This window comes from Eublepharis macularius, chromosome 13 (assembly GCF_028583425.1).
Source record: "Eublepharis macularius isolate TG4126 chromosome 13, MPM_Emac_v1.0, whole genome shotgun sequence".
NCBI classification, from domain to species: Eukaryota; Metazoa; Chordata; class Lepidosauria; order Squamata; family Eublepharidae; genus Eublepharis; species Eublepharis macularius.
Window position 1 is genome coordinate 67,598,665 of NC_072802.1, and position 17,876 is coordinate 67,616,540.

At 40.7% G+C, this 17,876-nt stretch overlaps 1 protein-coding gene across 2 annotated transcripts in view; it reads left to right on the forward strand.

Annotated features, from left to right (window-relative positions):
- Window positions 1-17,876, forward strand: part of SCARB1 (scavenger receptor class B member 1) — a 70,089-nt gene that overhangs the window by 27,268 nt on the left and 24,945 nt on the right. For both annotated transcript variants that reach the window (XM_054996085.1, XM_054996084.1), the window contains exons 6-7: window positions 8,953-9,068; window positions 16,716-16,882. In XM_054996085.1, the coding sequence (XP_054852060.1) occupies window positions 8,953-9,068; window positions 16,716-16,882 (283 nt within the window). The remainder of the gene's footprint in view (window positions 1-8,952; window positions 9,069-16,715; window positions 16,883-17,876) is intronic.

The following is a 17,876-nucleotide window of genomic DNA, read 5'->3' on the forward strand; positions in this document are numbered from 1 at the left end:
CTTCCTCAAAGTTTGCTTCAGGAATTCAGCTTCAAGAGCGCTGTTCACAAACAGCATTTCAGCATGAAGTTTTGAAACAATCGTTATCTGGAACTAACGATAGAGAAACCTCACAATTTACACCCAGACTGCAAGAAATCCTACTCCTAAATGAGAATTGCCCACTAGAGATCTGCAAACTTACCCACTCTTCAAATCACAAACAAAAGGCCAATCACCTTTTTCTAAGAGCAACACCAGCTTCAGATTTCAACAGAGTTGGCAGGATTCTCATCCGATTAACAGCATTTCATCATTTTAAAAATGATTCCCTAAAGGTGATTTCACATCCATAGAACAGACATTAAAAGAGACTTCTCTCCACCCAGATGATTTTGAGTCACAATTTAAAGAAATGGAAACAAATTCTTAGGCAGTTAACTTAAAGCTAAGAAGTTTGACAGAGGCACTAAGGACTGAGTCTCACCACAAGAGACAAAATACACTCGAATGACACGGGTAATTCGAGTGTATTTTGTCATTTGAGTGTAATTTGAGTGTAATTCAAGTGTGTATTGTCTCGTGTGGTTTGATCCTGAGCTCTTATCGAGAGTGTACAAATGGTGTTCACTGGCAAATCCCAGCCAAAAAAGAGTTTCTTGGGCAGATTTCACTCAGTCCAGTTCTGGACTAGATACTACGGAGGGTGAGGACACAGCTACTACCTCTGGGGAGGAGCAAAGTCCTATTTATTATTGTCCTCACAAAACCTGCCTTGTTTTGAACATTGTTTTAAGATCAAGTTGGGTAGCCATGTTAGTTTGTCTGTAGCAGTAGAAAAGAGCAAAAGTCCTGTAGCACCTCGCGAAAGCTCATACCCGACCACAAATTTTGTCAGTCTTATAGGTGCTACTAGACTCTTGAATTGTATTTTAAGTTTTGGTTAAGGGTTTTTACAGACACTTAGATATAATTCATTTCAGAATTGAATTGATTTTTTCCAATTGATGAGACAACTTAAATTGAGGGGGTTTGAGGGAATACGGCTAAGTGTTGTTTCAGCAGATTTCAACCTAAGTCCATTTTCCCCCAACTCTGAATGACTGTTACCTGCAGGTTTTTGAAAGATTAGTCCCTAGGGACATAAATAAATTGAAGGATTCTTTTAAACAGAAAAATTATAATTTAACAATCCAGGCAAAAGAAGGTTTGAATAACCTAGCAGAGGACTAGTCAATAATAATTAAAGAAGCAGAAAAGAGGCAATGCAGTAGTGATTTTGAATACAACTGATTATTGCCAGGAAATTAAGCGCCAGTTGGCTGACCACTCATGTTATATCCCAATTTCTAATGACCCCATGACACACATTTAATGGGTCATTAAGATCACTTTAGAGGATGCCCTCTCTTTGGGTTAGATAGATCAATTCGTTTCTAAATTTTTGTTTAACGAATACCCGAGTATTCCAGTATTCTACTATATTCCAAAAATACACAAACCAGGTTTCCCCCCTCCTGGCAGACGAATTGTGTCAGGCTTAGACTCTTGTTTTGGAGCCCTTGTTCTAGTATGTGGATTTGTTTTTGAAGCCCTTTGTTACTAAATCCTTAGCATATGTAAAGGACGCAAAAGGATTTCATATGTAAAATAGGGAATTTACATATTCCTGATAGTTCTGTTTTTGTCATAATGGATGTGACGTCACTGTATACTAACGTCCCTCACGATGAGGCTACATCAATAGCTGTAACGGTTATCAATTTAAGATCCGATGTACATCTTCCCACTTTTTTCTTGATGGAATTAGAGAAGAATTATTTGAGATTTGACAGGGAGTTCTCTTATCATATTAAGGGAGTTGCTATGGGTAGTCCCCTTTGCATCTAGTATTGCCAATTTGTTCTTCACTTCCATAGAAGAAAGAATTATTTGTAATCGGGAGTACCACCCTTTCTTTAAAGATATTTTGCTGTACAGGCAGTTCATTGATGATATTTTTTGGTTTTCGCTCACCGGCATAGGGTACAATAATTTTTGAATGGGTAAATACAATTCATTTGTCTACTAAATTTTCATGTCAGAATAGAATGTTGTCTGTAGAAAAACCAATAATGTACTGGCTGTCTGTATTTTTAAGAAATTGACTGATAGAATTTCTTTCCTACATTTTTGTTCATCTCACCTTTGGCATTTAAAGTATAACTTGCCCTATGGTCAGTTCTTACAGCTTAAGAGAAATTCAGCTGACCTATGTGATTTCATTCGTGGATATGTTTCGGAACCCTGGTACAAACAGCGAAAATGAAGGCTCCATCTGTTAAACATGAAGTTTTATTTAAAGAGAAACCGCCCCAAGCAGTTAATTCCATTGCTTGTGCCTTTCAAAGGACAAAAAATATCACATGTGATGGTTAGAGCTGACTTTACACATAAACATAAAGAGAGGTTGAGTGCGATAGGGCACTTCGAATGTGGCAACTGCTCCATATGTTCCTTAGCGATGGAGATAAAAGAATTCTGTCATCCGTAGGGCATTTACTCTTTAAGTTGTCACATTTTACTAACTGTAATTCAAAGAGGATTGTATATGCGATTATGTGTCCTTGTCAGTTGTTATATGTTGGTAGTAGTATGTTTCTCATGGAACATAAATCTAGAATTAAGAATAAAATAATTCAGGCACCTATGGTAGCACACTTTGTGGGAAAAAGTCATTTGGTTGAAGATCTATGTTTTTTGGTGATCTTTCAATATAAACCACATTTGTACAACCATAATGATGGTAGAAAGACATGGTTACAACAGAAGGTGTTCTGGATTCATAGATAATGGTCCTGTGCAGGGCTTTTTTTCTGGGAAAAGAGGTGGTGGAACTCAGTGGGTTGCCCTCAGAGAAAATGGTCACATGGCTGGTGGCCCCGCCCCCTGATCTCCAGACAGAGGGGAGTTTAGATTGCCCTCCGTGCCGCTCAGTGGCGCAGAGGGCAATCTAAACTCCCCTCTGTCTGGAGATCAGGGGGTGGGGCGACTGGCCATGTGACCATTTTGTTTTGTAAATTTTTTTTAATTCGTTTTTTACAAAGTTTTTCAACTAACAACAGTACTTAAATATACAATATATTAAACAGATATATTCATTAACATGGAAATAATGTTCAACATTAATCATAAACTTAGAACATAGTAACAATAGAAAAAGTTTTTAACTTGTAAACAGCACACCACAAATCCTGCAAAATGGAAGCCTATCTTAAGAAAAGAAAATGTGAATTTCTTATAAGCAGAATTGAATATTATAATTATAGATAAGCCATGGAATAGTAGGGGTCTTTTGTTGTATTTTTATATCCAGTATCTTCTTTAATCAGGTAGTCTAAGACTGGAAGCCATTTTTCAAGAAAATATGATTTGTAGTTCGAGTTTTCTCTCTGAGCCATCTGGTCTGTAATATTTTGCATAATAAAGTGGTCCCAAATGCAGTTTTTCCAACTATTCAAGGAGGGAGCAGTTCTTTGGTTCCAGCTTGAAGCTATTGTCAATTTAGCTATAGCTAGAAGTGAGTAAATGAGGTCCAATCTGGCAGTAGGAATCTCAGGATTTCCCCAATAGTTTAGTAAAATTATTTTCAAGAGGTGCCGGAACTCCGGAACTTTTTCCCCCTGAAAAAAAGCCTTGGTCCTATGCACCCTTTGGGTTGAATCAGTCTTGATTTATCTTGTTTTATTTGAAGCATTTTCATTTAAAAGGAAAAGCCTTGAGAAGTATGTGTAGATCTTAGCTGTAGAGACATTCTTGATAAAATAATGTTTTGGCGCTTTAAATGATTATATGAGGCTTTTCCAGCTGCAAGAAATCACCTTTTAGGGAATCGTTTTTAAATGATGAAATGTTGTTAATCACATGAGAACCTTGCCAACTCTGTTGAAATCTGAAATGTGATTGGTGATTTCATTTGTGATTTGAAGAGTGGGTAAGTTTGCAGATCTCTAGTGGGCAATTCTCATTTAGGACTAGGGTTTCTTGCAGTTTGGGTGTAAATTATGAGGTTTCTCTATAGTTAATTCCAGATTAAGACTGTTTCAAAACTTAATGCTGAATGCTGAAATGCTGTTTGTGAACAGCACTCTTGAAGCTGAATTCCTGAAGCTGACTTTGAGGAAGATTTCCTATGACATGGGAAAAGAGTCCAATAGCACCTTTAAGACTAACCATCTTTACTGTAGCATAAGCTTTCGAGAATCACAGATGCATCTGACGAAGAGAACTGTGATTCTCGAAAGCTTATGCGACAGTAAAGTTGGTTAGTCTTAAAGGTGCTCTTTTCTATTTTGCTACTACAGACTAACACGGCTAACTCCTCTGGATCTATGAAATGAAATTATACCTAAGATCTCTTCCATTTCAACTGGATTTCAGTTTCAGCTGGGTTTCATCACTGTTTATGTTTATAATTGATTTTGTTAATGGCCTTACAATAATTGCTTGAACAATCTTGTTCTTCTATTTTGTGTTTCTCTTGTTATGCTTTATAGCTTTGCTATTATTACAATGTCTTTACATTTCTGTGTTTGATTAATGTATAAGACTCGTTTTGGATTCGTAAGTCAGTAATTTAACAGGTATAACTCCACAGTGTTTTCTTCTCTTTTTCATTTTACCCGCTGTGGCCCTTTGCTATATTTAAGTCTGATTAATCAGACAGCAGATTTCGTAACTTATTTTTCAAGCAAGTATTTACATGGGTAGGAGGTGTTGTCTAAGGACAGTTGTTTTCTTTTATCTTTTTTGCAAGATGGAGTACCTTTTGTGTGATGAAAGACATTATCTTAGCAAAGGCATTTCCCCCTTTCCCTTTCACAGGAGGGAGTACAATTTCTGAGGTTGTGCTTGCAGCGCGGCAGATAACGTGTTAAATAAGAGTGCTTCAGGGCTGTTATTATTTACATGCATATTGCTTCAAAGTAATTGATGATATTGTCGAAGGCTTTCACGGCCGGAGAACGATGGTTGTTGGGGGTTTTTCCGGGCTGTATTGCCGTGGTCTTGGCATTGTAGTTCCTGACGTTTCGCCAGCAGCTGTGGCTGGCATCTTCAGAGGTGTAGCACCAAAAGACAGAGATCTCTCAGTGTCACAGTGTGGAAAAGATGTAGGTCATTTGTATCTACTCAGGAGGGGTGGGGTTGAGCTGAGTCATTCTGTAAGAGTTTCCCAGGGTGTGGAATGCTAATGGCGGGAGGCTTCACTGTATCCTGAGGCGGTTCTTTTGCATATGGATTGGTGCTTGATGTGCTAATCTTCTCTGCAGGGCTATTGTCGGGTGTGGAGTGTTTTGTTGGCCTGGTGTTTTTCAGAACTGGAGCCCATGCTCTGTTCATTCTTAAGGTTTCTTCTTTCCTGTTGAAGTTTTGCTTATGCTTGTGAATTTCAATGGCTTCCCTGTGCAGTCTGACAAAGTAGTTGGAAGTGTTGTCCAGTATTTTGGTGTCCTGGAATAAGATACTGTGCCCTGTTTGAGTTAGGCTATGTTCAGCCACTGCTGATTTTTCAGGCTGTCCAAGTCTGCAGTGTCTTTCATGTTCTTTTATTCTTGTCTGGATGCTACGCTTTGTGGTCCCGATGTAAACTTGTCCACAGCTGCAGGGTATACGGTATACTCCTGCAGAGGTGAGGGGATCTCTGCTGTCTTTTGCTGATCGTAGCATCTGTTGTATTTTTCGGGTGGGTCTGAATACTGCTTGAAGGTTATGCTTTTTCATAAGCTTTCCCATCTGATCAGTAATTCCTTTGATATATGGCAAAAACACTTTTCCTGTGGGAGACTGTTTTTCTTTGGTTGTTTGATTCATCCTGGGTTTGATTGCTCTTCGGATTTCATTTCTGGAGTAGCCATTTGCCTGAAGTGCGTGGTTTAGATGATTAATTTCCTCATTGAGAAAGCGCGGCTCACATATCCGTCTTGCACGATCCACTAATGTTTTCATTATGCCTCTTTTCTGTCGGGGGTGGTGATTGGAGTTTTTGTGTAAGTACCGATCAGTGTGAGTTGGTTTCCTGTAGACCTTGTGACCTAACTGAAAGTTTGCTTTGCGGATGACCAAGGTATCCAGGAATGAGAGTTTTCCCTCACTTTCTTTCTCCATTGTGAATTGTATGTTCAGGTGGATGTTGTTGAGATGATTCAAAAACTCCATCAATTCTTCCTCCCCATGGCTCCAAATGATGAATGTATCATCCACAAACCGGAACCATACACTGGGTTTGTGGGGTGCTGATTCTAGAGCTGTTTTTTCAAAATGTTCCATGTAGAAGTTTGCTATAACTGGGCTGAGTGGGCTCCCCATGGCCACCCCATCCATCTGTTCATAGAATTCGTTGTCCCATTGGAAGTAACTGGTTGTCAGACAATGATGGAATAAGTTAGGTCACAAGGTCTACAGGAAACCAACTCACACTGATCGGTACTTACACAAAAACTCCAATCACCACCCCCGACAGAAAAGAGGCATAATGAAAACATTAGTGGATCGTGCAAGACGGATATGTGAGCCGCGCTTTCTCAATGAGGAAATTAATCATCTAAACCACGCACTTCAGGCAAATGGCTACTCCAGAAATGAAATCCGAAGAGCAATCAAACCCAGGATGAATCAAACAACCAAAGAAAAACAGTCTCCCACAGGAAAAGTGTTTTTGCCATATATCAAAGGAATTACTGATCAGATGGGAAAGCTTATGAAAAAGCATAACCTTCAAGCAGTATTCAGACCCACCCGAAAAATACAACAGATGCTACGATCAGCAAAAGACAGCAGAGATCCCCTCACCTCTGCAGGAGTATACCGTATACCCTGCAGCTGTGGACAAGTTTACATCGGGACCACAAAGCGTAGCATCCAGACAAGAATAAAAGAACATGAAAGACACTGCAGACTTGGACAGCCTGAAAAATCAGCAGTGGCTGAACATAGCCTAACTCAAACAGGGCACAGTATCTTATTCCAGGACACCAAAATACTGGACAACACTTCCAACTACTTTGTCAGACTGCACAGGGAAGCCATTGAAATTCACAAGCATAAGCAAAACTTCAACAGGAAAGAAGAAACCTTAAGAATGAACAGAGCATGGGCTCCAGTTCTGAAAAACACCAGGCCAACAAAACACTCCACACCCGACAATAGCCCTGCAGAGAAGATTAGCACATCAAGCACCAATCCATATGCAAAAGAACCGCCTCAGGATACAGTGAAGCCTCCCGCCATTAGCATTCCACACCCTGGGAAACTCTTACAGAATGACTCAGCTCAACCCCACCCCTCCTGAGTAGATACAAATGACCTACATCTTTTCCACACTGTGACACTGAGAGATCTCTGTCTTTTGGTGCTACACCTCTGAAGATGCCAGCCACAGCTGCTGGCGAAACGTCAGGAACTACAATGCCAAGACCACGGCAATACAGCCCGGAAAACCCCCAACAACCATAATTGATGATAGCTCATATGTTTGATGAATGAAAATCTCTTTAGGATGACAAAAAAAAGGAGAAAAAACACAACCTTGCAGAAGGCGGCTAACCAGAGGTTGAAACAGGAAAAACCGCAAATCTATTGCAAATGAATAAAACACCGGTATATAATTTAATTCAATGAATGAAAGCGTGAAAGTATGATTAAAACCAGCAACAGAGGGGTTCAACATATAAGTTCCATACTCTTGTATTAAACATGTAGCAATCGGTCAATCCTTGGCAAGTAAATCCCCAAGTTCTCCACATCCATCACTCAGGTGATTTGGTTGAAGTAAACTTTATTAGAGATCCATCAGGTTCAAGGTACTCAGACAGTGAAATTGGCAGAAGTGACGTGTAGAAGAAATCATGGTTAGTTATAGAGGGAAGTCCCACCCCCCAGGTTAGTAGCCCATTGAAATTCTGGCGTGAACGCCAGAGAAAAAAGGATCAAAGTTTAGACTACGATATGCAACAATATCAAGTGAGCAATGAAATCTTCCTTGTTGTCAGTTCTATGGATGACAGGCTGTGGCAGATAGACCCCTGTACCATTACAGCAAGAATCCAGGTTCTTGGTTAAAAGGTTTTATTCAGGAATCAGATCATTTCCACAGATATGTCCGTAGGATTACTCAGAAGCAAGGTAAGCAGCAAGAACAGGTTGACAGGAATACTCAAGACGTGTGAAAATCATTCTATTATAGAGCACAATTATATTTCCCCTCTCCCAACCGTAAACATAACTTTTGGCGCGAGATTGCCCTGGGAATTCCTCACATATTTTACATATCAAGTCTAGACACTAGAAAAGTACAAGATTAAAGTTGAAACACAGTAAGTCATGAGAACGAACGGTTACAAGTTCAGAAGCCCTGGGAGCATCAGAGAAATGAGATAAGGCACCTGCAGCTTCATTAGGCCTGTGAAAACGAAGCAGTTATGGCACTGGCAATGTGACATTAAGACACAGTATTAACAATGGTTCTTAATGACATCTCAGCTGGGAATAATGGCATGGATGGGGTACAGACATGACACCTGTATATTGTTGAATTAAATGATATATCAGCATTTTATTCATTTGCAATACATTTGTAGTTACGTTTAATTTACTTTTTCTGTTCCGACCTCTTTGGTTACCCTGAACATTTTTTAGTCAGGTGACAGCCCTAATTCCGATTCTTCTTACGTTCTCGGCTGCACGGAGAAGGGCGAGTCCTTGTTCCATCTTACAGATCCAAACCGTGGAGGAGCTTCGTTGTGCTGTTTGTGCCTGGCTGCTTGTTTCAAGATGAAGGCCAGAACTGAAATGATGAGAAGGGTCGGCATGGAGAAAACGTTGTGGCTTTCCTCCTGGAGTGGGTGGAAAGTAGAGAAGAGGAAGAAAAGGTGAAGCGGGCTTAGCTGTCGGACAGCCACCCAGTTTTCTGCCTCTTATGATTTCATGTCCCTATAGGTATCATATTGGAGGTCTGACCAGTGCAACCAAATCAATGGAACGGCTGGAGAATTGTGGCCTCCGTTTATTACCCCTTCCACACCTATAGAGTTCTACAGTGCTGACGCATGCAGGTGAGCCAAACAAAAAGGGGATGCCAGATATCTGACAGGGAGCATCAAGCTTTGATCCAACTTCTATATAACTCTCTTTATTGTAATATATATTACGTGGATGTAGACCAAATAAGATCTTCAGTTGGGGGTGGGCAGGATTTAACTGCTTGGAAGTCTACACATCGTGGAGTTCCTTGGCAATCTATCCCCTCCTCCTAATATCTTAACTTTCCTGTGTAAAGAGCCAGTTTGGAGATCCAGTTTGGTGTAGTGGTTAAGAGTACGGGACTCTAATCTGGAGAGCTGGATTTGATTCCCCACTCCTCCCCTTGAAGCCAGCTGGGTGACCTTGGGTCAGCCACAGCTCTCTGAGCTCTCTCAACTCCACCCACCTCACAGGGTGTTTTGTTGTGGGGATAATAATGGCATAATTTGTAAACTGCTCTGAGTGGGCATTAAGTTGTCCTGAAGGGCGGTATATAAATCGAATGTTGTTGTTGTTGTTAAAAGATTCCCCTCTTACCAAAAAAACCCTTAATTTTGGTCCAGTAATATACCTCTTCACCCTGACGTGGATAGCCAAACCTGATCTCGACAGATCTTGGAAACTAAGCGGGGTTGGCCTTTGTTAGTAACTGGATGGGAGAGCTTGAAAGAAGATCAGGGTTAAAAAGGCAGTTAACGGCAAACATTCTCTGTTATTTTTTTAATTTGAAAATCCTGGTAGGGATTGCTATACATTGGCCATAACTTGACAGCACTTTCCACCACCACCAATATACCTCCTTAAGTAAAACTTTGTATTCTTTAGCCTGGGAAAAATCAGTCAAGGAATCTGGGTAAGTAAACCTTCTAAGGTGGCAAGGAAGAGTCTTGTATGGCCATTGGTCAACTATACAAGAGAGCTTAGGCTTCCCAATTTAAAGTCATACTATGGAGCTTCAAAATTAGCAGATGTGTAGTACTGATGGCTTTGATTCTTAAGTAATTACTTAGCAGAGGTTTAACATAGAGCGATTTGATTTAGTTCCAGCAGAGAAGATTGGAAACAGCCAATCCAGTTAATTTCCATACCATCTATATGGGAAACCCTTATGTCCAGGGCTTTTTTTCCTGGGAAAAGAGGTGGTGGAACTCAGTGGGTTGCCCTTGGAGAAAATGGTCACATGGCTGGTGGCCCCACCCCCTGATCTCCAGACAGAGGGGAGTTTAGATTGCCCTCCACGCCGCATGGCACCGAGGGCAATCTGAACTCCCCTCTGTCTGGAGATTATGGGGCAGGGCCACCAGCCCACGTGACCGTTTTCAAGAGGTTCCGGAACTCCGTTCCACCATGTTCCAGCTGAAAAAAAGCCCTGCTTACATCAATTTTAAACCAAGATCTTTCTTCTTTAGCTATAGTTCTATTTAACATGCAATTACAAGGTATCTCCAGTCTGGTCAATATCCAGATTTGGAGTTAAGATAATTGAATATACCTTGAGAGTTATTTATTATTTGGAATAAAAAAGAAATGAGATTCATCCATTTGCTTTTTCAATGAATTATTGTAAATATCGTTTTTCTTTGTGAATTATTGTGTAATATATTTTTCTTTTTCAATAAAACTTGAAAGAAAAAAGTTTCCCATTTCGTGACGTAGAATCTAAACGCATACCCTGAGCCATTCCTAAATTTCTGAGCTCCTTATGTATCCATACATATTTTTAAGATTTTTTTTTTTTAAGAGCAAGGAAATATAATTTTGCCCTGAATTCTCCTCAGAAGGCATTGGCACATTTTAGCCATTGCCTGAAAAGAACTTGGTTGCTAAACTGACCAAATTGTTCATAGGAACTCAGGCTTCTAGGAATCTCTAATCAGGAAGAGTAGGCAACGTTCCTTGAAAAGCAATTTGGCTAATACTCGGTAGTATTGTTATGCCAATAGATTAAAATCATCTGGCAATAATCAATACTGAACCATACTAGGCCAAACTCTTGTATTCGCTAGATGAACTTTTAAACTTTGCATGAACTGTCTGTGTATTTTTTTCTGTGTGTTAGGTAATTCAACAGGTGTGCTTTCATCCTTTGACAATTAATTAAAATAGTGGACTCTATCGAGATTAATGTTCCTCTGTCAGAGATTCAACCAATGGTGATTGCCCAACTTAACCTTTTCTGACACCTCTCAGAGATTTATAGTTTTCTTTTGCAGTTCTGACTATGACATAATTGATGGTTGTTGTGGGTTTTCCGGGCTGTATTGCCGTGGTCTTGGCATTGTAGTTCCTGACGTTTCGCCAGCAGCTGTGGCTGGCATCTTCAGAGGTGTAGCACCAGTCTTTTGGTGCTACACCTCTGAAGATGCCAGCCACAGCTGCTGGCGAAACGTCAGGAACTACAATGCCAAGACCACGGCAATACAGCCCGGAAAACCCACAACAACCATCGTTCTCCGGCCGTGAAAGCCTTCGACAATACATATGACAGAATTTTTTAACTAATTGGAAGGCTGTACTATGAAATTATGAATATTCAGTGAAGTGTCAAACCAATCATTATTTGTTTGTGCTATCATGTGAATAGACCTTAAATATTTGCATATGATTAGGTATATAATTGCAAGCACAGATAGTATGGCAGAGCTCTGAAGGAGGAAATCTCTTGAGAGAATCTAGGTGAGAACCTATCTCTACCTATGTATTTCATAGAAACTTTGAGCATGTTAAACTTAGGATTTATTAAGAAATGTTAGTGAACTTACTTCTTATTTTTTGTGTTCTGTTGTTATAGGATTCATATTAATAGCCATTTATATTTTGATTACTTGCTTCGTTAAAAAACTAGGGTGTATTTTCAGTAAAGTGAAATAAACTCTAGACAGGTGTCTGTGTGTTTGATAAGGAGTTGCAAAGCAATATTGAACCCTATATAAATACATGTACTGATAAACAGCTGGTTCAAAGAACTTATCTGTTTGACAGGTCTAAAGACGAACTGCTTTCGGCTTCCCAGGAGAGAGATCCATCTTTCTCCTGGCTAGTTGAGGCTTAGTTTTAGACACGGGCAAAGGCTCGTTGCAGTATTACCTCTCATGCACTTTACAGTTACAACAGAGACTGGTGTGTGTGCTAAGGGCAACCAGTACAGCCAGTACCAGTGTGGGCTCAGAGTATGCCCTAAAACTTCTGCCAGAACTGTCTGCAACATACAGATTTTTCCAGAGGCGAATGAGTACGAGGTCTTCCATGGAAGATACTTCCCCAGGACAGGAAGTTTTGAATAATGCTGCATTAGAAAATCTGTTTGGGAAACCTGCCTTGTTTTACATGTATCTCTGGAAGCATTGCATTGCCATAATTATTTACAAGAACTGGCACTTGAGGAGGTTTATGTAGCACACTTAATCATTTCTTTCAAGCTAAAGAATATTTTTTCCCATTGACGTAGACCTCAAACCACAATAAAACACAATATAATTGTAAACATTTTAATGGTCAGCACTTGAACTGTTCCATGCTAACCACCCAGCAAGGCCTGTTTTTAACTGGCTGTGTGGAAATATACTACTCTGTACCTGTCCGTTAACCTCCCTGCAATAAATACCATTGGAGCATATATGTATCATTCAGGATACAACTTTAAAAGAAAGTCATTATGTCAATGTATATGCAAATTTAACAGCAAAATCAAAGGGTAATTTTTTTAATTAGATGTTCCCTACAATAGTTATTGCCATGGACTGGATAGCTCAGGGAAGCCCGATCTCATCAGATCTCAGAAGCTAAACAGGGTCAGCCTTGCTTAGTAATTGGATGGGAGACCTCCAAGGAAGACCAGGGTCGCAGAGGCAGGCAATGGTAAACCACCTCTGTTAGTCTCTTGCCATGAACGACCCACCAGAGGTTGCTATAAATCAGCTACAATTTGATAGCACTCTGTAGCACCACCACAATGGTAATTAGAAGTTGATATTTTATTAATATTGGTTATTAATAATAATATTATTATTAATAATGTGTTAATATTTTTAGACCGTGTTCAGGTTCAAGGAAAGAATGGACTATGGTTATTACTATTGTCCTCACTTTATGCTGGTGCAAGCAGAGATTCTTGTGGACTAGACACACGTTTTGTTTGTATTAATGCTTTGCATTCTGTACGGGCAGTAGCCTCAGGATGAAGTGAGCAGGTGATTTCAGCACATCTCTCTAAATCCCTATTATATTGGGAATGGTACTGATGCTGAAGACAGGGAATGCATCTAAATTCTCATTGGTACCACTCAGTGACTGGTAATTTCCAGTATGCGCTACAACCTTCTTCTGTCCCACTGCCCCATCCTGGCTATGACTGGGGTTGGAATAAATAGATAATTACAAGGCAGTAAAAGGTTGCAGTATAAAACCCTTGCTTTCCCATGGTGATTTTCTGGAGCTGTTTCATATACTGATAAATTTTCTCATCTGCTTAATCACAATATGGCTTATATCTTCTCAGTAATACCTTGGCTTTCCAGGTTCTCCTTTCTCTGACGAATTCTGTACCAGCACCAAGTTGCCTGGAGAAAGTGTTGCACTGTGAACTATTCTGGAGAGCCCTTTCCTGTTTGCTATTTCAAAGGCCTCTTTCCCTTCTGTCTTTCTCTTGGATGGATAATCCTTGTTTTCCACCAGTCCCATTTTTGTCACAAATTCAAACAAAAGATCTGATGCAAGTAAGAAATACAGACAATACAACACAAAAACAGAGGGAAAAACCCCTGATGTCTTTACAAGTACTATTGTCAGGGTTTTTTTTCCTGGGAAAAGAGGTGGTGGAACTCAAGACCACACAATGACATCACTTTGGGTCAGCTCTATTCATACCACATACTGCAAGGTAAATATTCTGCTTCATCCTTGTCTTTTCGCCCCTGGTGGCCTATTCTCTTTCATCTTTGCTTCTAGTAGGCTGTATGCTTAAGTGCTCTTCCTCTAGCTCTGGCAGATCTTGCCATGAGATTGGACTCTGATATTAGGGATATAAGAGTAGACTCAGTCCCATCTTATGTTTCCATGTACATTGTAGCAGCAACAATCCATGGGAACAAAGGTTTTTTTTAGTTCAGGCAGACTTCAGTACAGCGCTCCCAACCTACATGGTAGAGTTCTCAGTACATTCTAGCAAGTGATATATTCGGAGAAGCGCATGGGGCAGATTATCAGCATCCCCGTTTATTTTTCCAGGTCAGTATTTAATATTAAAATTAAAGCCTGCCAAGGCCGGTTCAGCTATCCACTTCTGACCTGTTGGGACTCTAATATGGAGAGCCGAGTTTGATTCCCCACTCCTCCACTTGAAGCCAGCTGGATGACCTTGGGTCAGTCACAGCTTCTAGGAGCTCTCTCAGCCTCACCCACCTCACAGGGTATTTTGTTGTGGGGATAATAATGACATACTTTGTAAACCGCTCTGAGTGGGCATTAAGTTGTCCTGAAGGGCAGCATATAAATCGAGTTGTTGTTGTTGTTATGGTCTCTAGACTGCTAAGTCTTAGTGTTGTCGATACAACACTGCCTGTAATCCTTTAGGAGAAGCATCAGTATGTAGAATAAACAGTTGTGTAAAATCTTGATAAGCCGTAATTGGAGACCGTACAGTACATCCGTACCTTTTCTAAGGTGGTCTGATCGTCTCCAGCCCAGTTAATTTGTTGGGAAGAAGATGGTTGTGACTGTTTCCCACAAGGCCCTCTCTGTCTTCTAGCACCACCACTGACAACCTTACCCAGCACAGTGTGAGTAGGTAGACTAATACCATGCTGAGTTATGTTGGCATCTCTATTGGCAATTCATTGACCAAACCCATTGGGTATCTTCAGAGGAGTATCTTTCGCTTCAAACCATTCTGATAACTGCTCCTGTGTTTCACATTAAAAAATAGCTAAAATGTCAGTATTAAGGTTCTTCAAGAAGGCTGGACCTTTCTTCAGATTCCCCTGTTAATAATGACTCTATTATGCCTTCCTACTTGTAATCTTACCAAGCTTCTGGGGTTTTTTTTAGCTGATAGAAGCTGTCAGGGCTTTTTTTCAGTGGAAACACGGTGGAACGGAGTTCCGGCACCTCTTTAAAATGGTCACATGGCTGGTGGCCCCACCCCTGATCTCCAGGCAGAGGAGAGTTTAGATCGCCCTCCGTGCCACCAAGCGGCACGGAGGACAATCTAAACTCAGGAGATCAGGGGTGGGGCCACCAGCCATGTGACCATTTTCACCGAGGGCAATTTAAACTTTAAAAAACTCCCCCCTTGTTCCAGCCAACCCAAAGTGACGTCATTGTGCAGTCTTGAGTTCCACCGCTGAGTTCCACCACCTCTTTTCCCAGAAAAAAAGCCCTGAAAGCTGTGGTATTCTGACGGATACCACCACAGGGCCCAGCCAAATAACTATAAAGGACTGAAGGAATAGGGCCTTTTGGTCTTTCCTGCAACAAGAAATCACAACTAGTTTCTTTAACTCCCTCAGAAGCGTTAGCCAAGATGGCATGCAGTTTTATGGCACCTTTCTCTGAACAATAAGCTCATAGAATCCTTCTTAATTTAGGCAAGGTGCTGGTACGATTCCATTCCATGTAGCTTCTCAAACTATGTTACAGGGCGTTTGCTTTTATTCCTGCCTTTTTCTCTGGATAACCCCATTGAATGCCTATTTCAATCTGATTCAGTCCTTTTTTAAATTCAGGGCCCCCGGGATGTTCAGTCATCTTAGATTCTGTCTTTAACCAAGACTTGCTAAGGAAATCTACTTAGCTTCTGCTACCGTTGCTACATCTTCTGTGGTATGATTAGCTGTTTCATTCTGTCTCTTAGACTGTAACTCATTTGATCAGGGCCGTTTCCAGACGGCTAACCTGCCTCCGGAACGTCGCGCCATGTTGCGGGGAGAACGTGAAATATCGTGTTTTCTCGCACGAGTTTTGCGCGACGTCATGCGAGAAAACACGATATTTCACGTTCTCCCTGCAACATGGCGCGACGTTCCGGAGGCAGGTTAGCCGTCTGGAAATGGCCCAGCTCTCAGATTATTCTGTTCTATCACATCAGGGCCCAACAATCGAACACGCCATTCCGGTTTTTGACTGAAACATACTGTTCTGTCCATTTACGCTTACAGCATAAAGCTGAATTGAGATACAATGATTACAAATCAAAGATACAATCATTATAAATAATTGAGAAACAATGATTACAAATCAAAATTAAAAGCGCAAACAGTATCAAATACTCAAAACAAACAAAAGCTTTTGCTGTCTTTATTGCTGCAGTAAAAGCTTGTTACGGTTTCTGTTTGCTATACTTTTAGTGTTTTATGTGGTGACGGTCTTCTGGATTTTTTTTTTTAAATATTAACTGCTGTCAATAAAATCACTAATAAATCCAAGAACAGCATAGATTGAAGCAGATTACAGTGTCTAGCCATGTCTTCTCTGCCTCACATTCTCTGCAAGGTAAGAATAAAAGAGTCAATGGGAGAAGAGTTAAAGGTGAATGAGAAGAGCAGGGCAGTTGGTGTGTTAAAGGAGTTGAGGGGGACGTACAGCTACGCTCCAGCGGGATTTGGGGCCGGTCACTCTTCTGTAATTGTTCAGGTATCTCTTGCATTAAGTGGGTGACTTCTCTATTGAAAATTTTCTCTCAGATCTATGCGTCTGCAGTACAAGGATTCTGGAGAATTCCAAGGCATACCTGTCTACCGTTACGTGACTCCAAAAACCTTGTTTGCAAACGGAACAGACTATCCACCAAATGAAGGCTTCTGCCCATGCCGGGAGTCAGGAATCCAGAATGTCAGCTCTTGTCGGCTAAGTATGTCTGCCAGATGTCGTTCATTTTAAAGGCCTGAAGCAACTGGAGGGCTGTAGGTCGGTTTGAATCGGCTTCCTATTAGGGGAATTTTAGTCTTGGGAACTCTCAGCAAAGATGAATCTCATCATAGATCCAGAGGAGTTAGCCATGTTAGTCTGTAGTTGCAAAATAGTAAAGAGTCCAGTAGCACCTTTAAGACTAAGCAACTTTATTGTGACATAAGCTTTTGAGAACCACAGCTGTTTTGGTCAGGTGCATGAAGGGTATGAAGAAACTGGCCAGAGATATGTAGGTGGTGAAGGGAGGGGGGAAGAGGGCCATGTAAATGCAAATCAGTTGCAAAAGTCATGAAATAGGTGGAGTGCGCTTCCAGCCTGGATTGCGCACTCCACTTCTTTCACACCTTCCATGCACCTGATGAAGAGATCTGCGGTTCTCAAAAGCTTATGGCACAATAAAGCTGGTTAGTCTTAAAGGTGCTACTGGACACTTTACAATTTTGAATCTCATCATTGTTTTGATGCTTGAATTTGTAACAACATGTATTATTTGGGTCCAATAGCACCTTAAAGACCAATTAGATCTCCAAAGTATGAGCTTTTGAGAGTCGGGAGCTCTGACTCTCGAAAGCTCAGACCCTGGAAATCTAGTTGGCCTTTAAGGTGCTACTGGTCCCAGATCATGCTCTTTTAAGACAGACCAACATGGTACCCACCTGAATCTATCAACATGTATTTTTGTAGCGGCCCTGCGTGTTACCACGTGAACGTATATGAAACAGCCTTCCTCTTAGTCAGTCTGTTCGCCCTTCTAGCTGACTACCGCCTACTCTTTTTTTCCCAATATAATATTTTGAAAAAACGAAATGGTGATAAAAATGATACAAGAAGAAAACAAAGAATTACATAACATAATTGTATAAATCAGAGACAGCTATAAACAGACTATATAGCCTACAGGGTGTTGCTCCCCTCCATCTATCTTACTTACATTA